The following is an 11406-nucleotide window of genomic DNA, read 5'->3' as shown; positions in this document are numbered from 1 at the left end:
CATGTTCATGGACTGAAAGACAATATTGTTAAGATGTCAATACTACCCAAAGTGACCTATAGATTCAGAACAATCCTTACCAAAATCTCAATGGCACTTTTTATAGATACAGAAAAACCTGTCCTAAAATTCATATAGAATCTCAAGGGACCTCCTAAAATAGTCAAAACAATGTTGAAAAAGAACAAAGTTGGAGGACTCACACTTCCCGATTACTAAACATATTCCAAAGCTGTAGTAATTAAACCAGGATAGTACTACAGCGAACTCTCCTCAATGTTATGTGGCAACCTGGATGGGAGGGGAGTTTGGGGGAGAATGGATACATGTATATGTATGGCTGAGTCGCTTTGCTGAGCACCTGCAACTATCACAACATAATTGGCTATATTCCAATATAAAATAAAAAGTTTAAAACAAACCCAAAAAAACCCCAGTGAGGTACCAGCATAAATACAGACATATAGATCAGTGAAATAACAGAGAACCCAGAAATAAACCCTTGAGTATACAGTCAAATGAATTTTGACAAGGGTGGTAAGTGGGGAAAAGACAAGTCCTTTTAATAAATGGTGCTATGGGACTTCCCTGGTGGTCCAGTGGCAAAGAATCTGCCTTCCAGTGCAGGGGATATGGGTTCAATCCCTCATTAGGGAACTAAGATCCCACATGCTGCAGGGCAACTAAGCCTGCATGCCCCAACTACTGAGCTCGAGCGCCTCAACAAGAGAGCCCGAGTGCTGCAAACTACAGAGCTCACACGCTCTGCAGCCTGTGCACCACAACTACAGAGAGAAAATCCCCATGCCACAACTAGAGAGAAGCCTGTGCACCGCAACAAAGACCTGACATAGCCAAAAAAATAAATATTAAAAAAAAATAAATGGTGCTAGTAATGAAGTTGGACCCTTATCTAACATCACATATATAAATTAACTCAAAATGGTTCAAAGTTCTAAATGTAAGGGATAAAAGTATAAAACTCTCAAGAGAAAATATAGGGCAAAAGCTTCATGACAGTGCATCTGGCAATGACCTTTTGGATAGGACACCAAAGGCACAAGGCCACAAAGAAACAACAGAAAAACTGGACTTCATGAAATTAAAAAATTTTTTGCATACAAAGACACTATCAACAGAGTAAAAAGATATCCCACAGAATGAGAGAAAATATTTGTAAATCATGTATCTGATGAGGGAGCAATATTATGAACAGAGACTAACTAAAACTTAACAACACCAAAGAAACAACCCAATTGAAAAATGGGCACAGGACTTAAGTACACACTTCTCCAAAAAAGATATGCAGATAGCCAATAAGGACATGAAAAGGTGCTCAACATCACTAATCACTAGGAAAAATGCAAATCAGAACTACAAAGAGGGAATTCCCTGGCAGTCCAGTGGTTAGGACTCAGTGCTTTCACTGCTGGGGCCGGGTTCAATCCCTCAATCCCTGTTTGGGGACTAAGATCCAGCAAGCCACGTGGAGTGGCAAAAAACCAAAGAAACAGAACAAACCCACACTACAATGAGATATCACATTATACCTATTAGAATGACTACTATGAAAAAAAAGAAAATAACAAATATTGGCAAGTATGTGGAGAAACTGGAACCCTTGTACACTGCTGGTGGGAATGTAAAACGATAAAGTTTCTGTGATGCCCATTCCTCAAAAAATTAAACACAAAATTATCATATGATCCAGCAATTTCACTTCTGGATATATACCCCAAAGAACTGAAAGCAGGATCTCTAAGAGATGTTTGTACATGAAAGTTCACAGCAACATTATTCACAACAGCTAAAATGTGGAAGCTGAGCAAAATGTGGTTATATACAATTCAGCTTTAAAAAGGAAGAAAGTTGGGCTTCCCTGGTGGCGCAGTGGTTGAGAGTCCACCTGCCGATGTAGGGGACATGGGTTCGTGTAAAGAGAACAGCAGTGTCCAAAAAAAAAAAAAAAAAAAAAAAAAAAAAAAAAAAAACGAAGAAAATTCTGACTTATGCTACAACATGGATGAATTTTAAGGATATTACGCTAAGTGAAATAAGCCAGTTAAAAATAACACACACTGTATGATTTCACTTATTCAAAGTACTTTTAGTGGTCAAAAAGCAAAGTAGAACAGTGGTTGCCACAAGCTGGGGGAAAGGGATGAATGAGGAGTTACGGTTTAATGGGTGTAGAGTTTCAGTTTTACAAGATGAAAAGAGCTGGATGGTCAATACTATGGATGTATTTAATACTACTGAACCACATACTTAAAAATGGTCACAATGGGGTCTTCCCTGGTGGCGCAGTGGTTAAGAGTCTGCCTGCTGATGCAGGGGACACGGGTTCGTGCCCCGGTCTGGGAGGATCCCACGTGCCGCGGAGCGGCTGGGCCCGTGAGCCATGGCCGCTGAGCCCGCGCATCCGGAGCCTGTGCTCCGCAATGGGAGGCCACAATGGTGAGAGGCCCGTGTATCGCAAAAAAAAAAAAAAGGTCACAATGGAAATTTTACATTACGTGTATTTTACCACATTAAGAAAAACTGGAAAAAAATGAGAAGGAAGAAAATTTAAGCATTTAACCTGCCTGTCTCAACTGTACTTCGGGTGACTAAAAAGATAATAATAGATATTCCTTTTGTTTGTTTGTTTTAAATAGAAAATTCCAGCTGATAATATATGTTGAGGAGTGATAGATTTAGGGTGCTATGATTTTGTAAATCCTTTTGAAATAGTGGACTTGACAATGATCATCAATAGCTGCTTAAATCTAATCACTGGCTTAGAGGAAATACAGGGGACACAGTCACATATTAACATCACGGGGACACTATCAGCAAAATCCACACTTCGAGAAATTCTGTAAGACAGGTGTTTTTTCTTCATATGTATGTACCTCATTTAGCTCCTAATTTGATAGAAACATTTAGGAGAGAATTGGGGCATTTTGAATAGTGAATAAGCATTTGTTATTAAGAGAATATTGTTAAATTTTTTAATGTTTGAAAATGATCGTGAGGTTGTCAAAAATAAAAAAGTCTATCATTTAGAGATACAGATTGAAATATTTATAAATGAAATGATACAATGCTTGGGAATTCCTATAAAATTATCAGGGTGGGAGGAGGGCTCATGGGTGGTTATACAGATGAAACAAGATTGGCCATATACTGATTATTGTTGAAGCTGGGTGATGATTAAATGTGCGTATATCATACTATTCTGCCTACTTTTCTATATTTAAAATTTTCCATAATAAAAATTTTTTGAAGTCTTTGAAATTCTTTAACACATAAGGTAAATATTTTTCTTACAATTAAATTTACAGCATTTATTAGTCAATAATCCAAATTTTGATGTGGTTAACAAACAGCAAAAAACAATAACTAAAGAGTTATTTATTGCATCCAATACTTTTTACGTTTTTCCGATATCACTAACTTCCTTATAACCTTCTAACATTTTGGTCTTAATGTTCAATTCAATAGCAAATGACTACTAGGAAAACAGTAAAAATCTCATCATTCTTTGGCAGCCTAAAAGAAATACTTTACATTTATGTGCAACTCACCTGCTGTAAAATCTTCAGTTAGATCAATGAACGCATGAGAATGTGGAATCCGCATTTTACTTTTAATGGTCAATGCAGGATGCCATGATAAATTCCTAAAAGAAAAATTTTTTTCTTAAGGCAAACATCAAATGAGCACTGTTTTAAAACAAAAATATCTGCATGCAAGATATTTTAAAAACGCATTTATTCTTAGTTCTGTCACATACTCTAAAATTCACTCTTCCAGAGTGTACAATTTAGTCGTTTTTGTATATTCACAGTGTGCAGCCATCACCACTATCTAATTTCACATTTTCATCACCTCAAAATGAAACTCTGTATTCATTAGTAACTTCTCATTCTCCCCACCATCAAGTCTCTGGCAAACACTAATTTGCTTTCTGGCTCTATGGATTTCCCTATTTTGGACGTTTCATATATATGGAATCATATAACATGTGGCCTTTTGTGCCTGGTTTCTTTCACTTGGAATAATATTTTCAGGTTCATCCATGTTGTAGCATGTGTCACTACTTCAGTCTTTTTTATCCCTGAATAATATTTAATTACATGGCTATATTTTTTGTAAATCTGTTCAACTGTTGATGGACATTTGACTTGTTTCCACTTTTGGCTATTACAATTAAATGCTGTTATGAATATTCATGTACAAGTTTTTATGTGGACATATACATATGTGTTTTGTTTTGTTTTGTTTGCGGTACGTGGGCCTCTCATTGTTGTGGCCTCTCCCGTTGCGGAGCACAGGGTCCGGACGCGCAGGCTCAGCGGCCATGGCTCACGGGCCCAGCCGCTCCGCGGCATGTGGGATCTTCCCGGACCGGGGCACAAACCCGCGTCCCCAGCATCGGAAGGTGGACTCTCAACCACTGTGCCACCAGGGAAGCCCCCTTTGCCTATTTTTAAATTGGGTTATTTATTGCTTTGAGTAGTAAGAATTCTTTATATAGACTAGATCCTAGATATTTAACTGATGCATGATTTGCAATATTTTCTCCCATTCTGTACAGTCTTTTCAGTTTCTGGATAGTGTCCTGTGCTGTGTAGAAGCTTTTAATTTGATAAATCCAGTTCTAATTTTTTTGTGTTGCTTTTTTCTTTTGGTGTCAGATCTAAGAATCCATTTCCAAATCCAAGGTTATGAAAATTTACCCCTATGCTTTCTTCTAAGACTTTTATGTTTTAGCTCTTATATTTATATCTTTAATTCCTTAAGTGTAAGAAAAATAACTTAATATTATCATGGGTGATATTTTCCCGAGACTGGAGAATGATTATCTTTTATAAATATTAATTCCAAAGTTTTCAGCCATGAAAAAGAATGAATTTATACCCCTATCTCATACCATATACCAAAAATTAACTCAGATGTCTCAAACTGCTAAAAGAAATAGAACTCTTGTATACTGCTGATGGGAATATAAAATGGTGCATTAGCTACGGAAAACAGTTTGGTAATTCTTCCAAAAGCTAAACAATGAATTGCCATATGACTCTGCATTTCTATACCTAGGTGTATACCAATAAGAATTGAAAAACACACTGTTTGCAGATGATATGATACTATACATAGAGATTACTAAAAACTCTACCAGAAACCTACTAGAGTTAATCAATGAATTTGGTAAAGTAGCAAGATACAAAATTAATGCACAGAAGTCTCTTGCATTGATGATATAAATCATAGCAAGATCTTTTTTGACCCACCTCTTAGAGTAAAGAAATAAAAACAAAAATAAACAAATGGGACCTAATGAAACATAAGCTTTTGCACAGCAAAGGAAACTATAAACAAGACAAAAAGCCAACCCTCAGAATGGGAGAAATATTTGCAAACAAAGCAATTGACAAAGGATTAATCTCCAAAATATACAACCAGCTCATGCATCTCAATATCAAAAAAACAAACAACCCAATCCAAAAATGGTCAGAAGACCTAAATAGACATTTCTCCAAAGAAGATATACAGATTACCAACAAACACATGAAAGGATGCTCAACATCACTAATCATTAGAGAAATGGAAATCAAAACTACAATGCGGTATCACCTCACACCAGTCCGAATAGCAATCATCAAAAAATCTACAAACAATAAATGCTGGAGAGGGTGTGGAGAAAAGGGAACCCTCTTGCACTGTTGGTGGGAATGTAAATTGATACAGCCACTATGGAGAACAGTTCGGAGGCTCCTTATAAAACTAAAAATAGAGCTACCAGATGACTCAGCAATCCCACTACTGGGCATATACCTTAAAAAAAACATAATTCAAAAAGAGACAGGTACCACAACGTTCACTGCTGCACTATTTACAATAGCCAGGACATGGAAGCAACCTAAGTGTTCTCTGACAGATGTATGGATAAAGAAGATGTGGAACATATATGCAATGGAATATTACTCAGCCATAAAAAGAAAAGAAATTGAGTTGTTTGTAGTGAGGTGGATGGACCTAGAGTCTGTCATACAGAGTGAAGTAAGTCAGAAAGAGAAAAACAAATACCATATGCCAATGCATATATAGGAAATCTAAAAAAAATAAAATAAAAATGGTTCTAATGAATCCAGGGGCAGGACAGGAATAAAGACACAGACGTAGGGAATGGACTTGAGGACATGGGGAGGGGGAAGGGTAAGCTGGGACAAAATGAGACAGTAGCATTGACATATATATACACTACCAAATGTAAAATAGATAGCTAGTGGGAAGCAGCTGCATTGCATGGGGAGATCAGCTGGGTGCTTTGTGACCACCAGAGGGGTGGGATAGGGAGGGTGGGAGGGAGATGCAAAAGGGAGGGCATATGGGGATATATGTATAGCTGATGCACTTTGTTATACAGCAGAAATTAATACAACATTGTAAAGCAATTATACTCCAACAAAGATGTTAAAAAAAAAAAAGAATTGAAAACAGGTATTCAAACAAATACTGGTACATGAATGCTCTTAGCAGCACTATTCACAATAACCCAAACATCTACCAATGGATGAATGAATAAACAAAATGTCATATACCCATACAATGAAAATATTTTTCAGTCATAAAAATAACTGGAGTACCGATACATGATACAATATGGATGAATCTTTAAAATATTATTCTATGTGAAAGAAGTCAGACTCAAAAAGTCACATCTTGTATGATTTCATTTATATGAAATACTCATAATAGGAAAATCCTAGAGACAGAAAGAAGATTAGTGGTTACCAAGTGCAGGGGTAGAGAGGAAAGGGAGAGTGACTGCTTAATGGGTACAGGGTTTCCTTTCGGAGAGATGAAAAGTCACTGGAACTAGGTGATGGTTGCACAGTGTTGTAAATGTTCTAAATCTCACTGAAGTGTACACAATGATGGTTAATTTTAATAATGTTATGCAAATTTTATCATTAAAAAAACCAATAGTACTAAGTTTTCACATATCCTTCATTTAGTTACTCCTAATGTTAACATCTAATATAACCATAGTGCATTTGTCAAAATCAGGAAGGTCATACTGGTTAACTATTAGGAACTACAGAAAGAAGAGCAAGTTTAAATAAAATCATTTCCCCACAATTCCTCACTAGTGAAGAACACTCCAGTGTCAAAGGCATTCCTATTTATCAAGGCCCTACTTAAATCAGCTTCCTCCAAAAGGCCTTTACTCCTCTCTCACTGTTTCACTATTATACTTTTCTCTAGTAATAGCACTTTAGTTTGCATTATAGTTACTTGAGGAACTATTTCTCTGAGAGTGTATCCTAGGTACCCTGACTCATAGATATTTGTATCTACAATGCGTAACCAGGACCTGGCTCCTAAATACTGGCTGAACTGAATCGTAGTCTTAAGTAGCATCTCCTATTCTTCTCTACTTCTAGTTAGAATTTGCTATTTTTTTCACAGTATTATGTTCCAGTCCAATATGGAAGCATAGATATGTCATCTCCAAAGAGCAATTAAAGACTAATTAAGTCTAAGTTGTCAACACAGTATCCAATTGAGTAGACAGCAAACAAGGTTCACCTGTGAATTTAGTTTTGAAGTGTTTGGAAAGTGGGAAGAAACAATTGACTAATTTGTTATTGGTAGGTGGATTCTGGAAAAAAGAGTAAACATTCAACAGGAGAAAATTTTCTCTATGCAAAGGGTTCTACAAACAGTAACTTCTTCCCAGTAACCTTCTTCTGCATTCTTTTTAGCACATACTGGGCCTTATCTATAACCTAAACAAGACACTAAAAACCAAACCAAGCAGTATTCCTACAACTTGATTGTATTACTTTAACTAAAACCCCATAATATAGGGTTATGATAATAAGAAAATATTAATATATATTGAAAAGTTATATTTAGCATTTGTTGTATGGTAATTCAATACCAAGCATTCATGTCATGTTTTTCTTTCATACTACACAAGGTTAGAAATGCTTAAAATAATTTCAATTAAGTCCAATTTAATAATCATTGGTTCACTTCTCTTTAAGATATGCCATTTATTCATCAGTTCTTTAAATTCTAAGCATTAAAGTTTAAATTTTAAATTATACAAAATAATCAGGCTCAGGCTAGAGATCCTATGACAAGTTTGACATAAAGTCATTTCAGGAGAGTTTTGCATGTTCCCAACAAATTTGTAATTATATGCTGAAAATGAATTTAAAAAACACAAACTTTTACACAGTTGAGCTCCATGAGGTTAATCGTGTGGCTGTCTTTAATTACTATGCTAGTATTTAATTACTATGCTAGTTATTGATCTAATTTCCCATAGAGTTTTTTACAGGTTTGCTTTGAAACAAGTTATAGCTAGAATTTTGGAAAACCTCAACTAACTTGTGACATTTTGTCTTAGGAACTATTTAACAAAACGTACATTTCAAATGAAGAATCTAGAACAGTGATAAAGCAAAAGTCATAAGTGGCAGACTATGGGCCAAATTCAGCATAAAATGTGTTTTATTTGATCTACACATTGTTTAAAAAAGTTTGAATTCAGAGGTAAAACAAATTAAAAATCAGATTTCAAATAAAAATCAGGATTTCCAACTTCTCTTGAAATATCAGAAGGTCTGGCAAGCAACTGGCCCTTTTCACACAGAACTAGAGCCTCCAGGCAGGTCAAGTCCGAAGCTTCCCAAAGTGTTCACTCACTTTGTTTTCCTTCTGGGCCCCATCAGACACTTGAGTTTGCAACTCACAATAAAATATTAATTGTAATATTGCTATCTTGAACATTTCAAATCAATATTCAAGTTCTTCACAGTATTTTAAGTTTTACACTTGTTGCCTATACTCTGATATTTTACATTAACATCTCTTAAAAGGCAGTTAGCAGATTCTTATAGTTTATTTTACATACAGTGTCTATTTACCATTCTGATGACTACCATAGGTGGGCGGAGAAAGAGCTTTTGATTCTTTCATGGTACATTTTAAGATGACTGACAACTTAAGTTGCCTAAGATAATTAAATTGTTAAAAAATTTAAATAGGTGAAAAAAAAATTTAAATAGGTGAAAATAAAATTCATTTCTCCTTCTGCCTTTAATGTTGCTCTTTATACACAACATAGCTTTTCAGTAAGAAGCAGACACCATATTTTTCAAGCAACTATACCCATACAAACTATAATTTCCTTAACTCCATTTGAATGCCAAGGTCACAGATGTAAACTGCTCTGATGACAAAAGAAGAAACAGCAGAGATGAAAAAGTGGGCAGTTCTGAGTCGTGTTGAATCTGTTGACATTTCTTGACCTCTGTAGAAAATTCCAATTACTAGTTTGTCCCCAACAGGAAACATAATTATGTCAAGGTGTTCTAATTTGTAGGCATCATCATCTTTAATCTCAAAGAATAGCATTTATCAAAGGATGAATTTAAATGTAATTAATGTCAACTGTAGCTTTTAGTTGCCTATTACGGTAACTGCTCTTATAAATGACTGCTAATCCACTCACTTTTCAATGATCAGCCTACAATGAGTTGCCATTATTTAAGATGCCCAGGTAAGGGACTTCCTTGGTGGCGCAGTGGTTAAGAATCCGCCTGCCAATGTTGGGGACACGGGTTCAATCCCTGGTCCGGCAAGATCCCACATGCCACGGACCAACTAAGCCTGTGCGCCACAACCACTGAGCCTGTGCTCTAGAGCCCGTGAGCCACAACCACTGAGCCCGTGTGCCACAACTACTGAAGCCCAGGTATCTGGAGCCTGTGCTTCGTGACAAGAGAAGCCACCACATTGAGAAGCCCGCACACTGCAATGAAGAGTAGCCCCTGCTCGACACAACTAGAGAAAGCTCGTACACGGCAACGAAGACCCAGTGCAGCCCAAAATAATTGATTAATTAATTAATTTAAAAACCAACAACAACATTCATGTAATACAACTGAACTATTAAAAAAAAAAAGATACCCAGGTAAAAGCAGTTACTAGGAGATAGGTCTAGCATGAAGATGGGTCTAGCATGCTTCTCTAAGCCGCCTAGTCCAGTGGTCTTGAAAACTTCTGTTCCAATAGACTCTTAAAAGAATTTACAAAAACTATATCCTTTAATACCTAGAAGTTCATTTCTAAGAAAGTAATATAAATATTTTCAATGCTACAAAAGCATGTAATCTTTAAACCTATTAGAATTACTGTTGTTTTTTTTTTTTTTTGCGGTTGTGGGCCTCTCACTGTTGTGGCCTCTCCCGTGGTGGAACACAGGCTCCGGATGCGCAGGCTCAGCGGCCATGGCTCACGGGCCCAGACGCTCGGTGGCATGTGGGATCTTTCCAGACCAGGGCATGAACCCATGTCCCCTGCATCGGCAGGCTGACTCTCAACCACTGCGCCACCAGGGAAGCCCCTAATTACTGATATTTTAAAATAAAATGATTACTCTAATTAATGGAACAGAATAGGGAGCCCAGAAATAAACCCACACACTTATAGTGAAGCTATGACAGTGGAGGCAACAATATACAATGGAGAAAAGACAGTCTCTTCAATAAGTGGTGCTGGGAAAACTGAACAGCTACGTGTAAAACAATGAAATCAGAACATACTCTAACACCATATACAAAAATAAACTCTAAATGGATTACAGACCTAAATGTAAGACTAGATACTATAAAACTCCTAGAGGAAAACATAGGCAGAGCACTTTTTGACATAAATCGCAGCAATATTCTTTTGGATCCATTTCCTAAAGCAAAGGAAATAAAAGCAAAAAATAAACAAATGAAATGTAATTAAAACTTAAGAGCTTTTGCACAGCAAAGGAAACCACTGACAAAATGAAAAGACAACCTACTGAATTGAAGAAAATATTTGCAAATGATATGACTGATAAGGGATTAATATCCAACATATATAAACAGCTCATATAAATAACTCAATATCAAAAAAACAACCAACCCAATTAAAAAATGGGCAGAAGAACTGAATAGACATTTTTCCAAAGAGAAAATGCAGATGGCCAACAGGCACATGGAAAGATGCTAAACCTGGCTAATTATCAGGGAAATGTAAATCAAAACCATAATGAGATATGACCTCATACCTGTCAGAATGGCTATCATCAAAAAGAACACAAATAACAAATGTTGGTGAGGATGTAGAGAAAAGGGAACCCTCGTACACTGTTGGTAGGAATGTAAATTGGTACAGCCACTGTGGAAAACAGTATGGAGGTTTCTCAAATAACAAAAACAGAGCTACCATATGATCCAGCAATTGCACTCCTAGGTATATATATCTAAAACAAAAACACTAATTCAAAAAGATATGTTCATAGCAGCATTATTTATGAAAGCCAACATATGCAAGCAACCTAAGTATCTAACAACAGATGAATAAAAA

At 36.3% G+C, this 11406-nt stretch overlaps 1 protein-coding gene across 1 annotated transcript in view; it reads right to left on the bottom strand.

Moving 5' to 3' along the window:
* Window positions 1-2107: 2107 nt before the first annotated feature.
* LOC112396981 (T-cell immunomodulatory protein-like) overlaps window positions 2108-11406 on the bottom strand; it is a 28019-nt gene continuing 18720 nt past the window's right edge. Inside the window, exons 6-7 of the mRNA XM_024740955.1 lie at window positions 3570-3664; window positions 2108-2148 (exon numbers count right to left, since the gene is read on the bottom strand). Coding sequence (XP_024596723.1) covers window positions 2108-2148; window positions 3570-3664 — 136 coding nt within the window. The remainder of the gene's footprint in view (window positions 2149-3569; window positions 3665-11406) is intronic.

Source organism: Neophocaena asiaeorientalis, unplaced genomic scaffold, assembly GCF_003031525.2.
Source record: "Neophocaena asiaeorientalis asiaeorientalis breed wild unplaced genomic scaffold, Neophocaena_asiaeorientalis_V1.1 scaffold849, whole genome shotgun sequence".
NCBI classification, from domain to species: domain Eukaryota; kingdom Metazoa; phylum Chordata; class Mammalia; order Artiodactyla; family Phocoenidae; genus Neophocaena; species Neophocaena asiaeorientalis.
The sequence above is the reverse complement of the archived record's forward strand: the minus strand, read 5'-3'. Positions and strand labels throughout refer to the sequence as shown.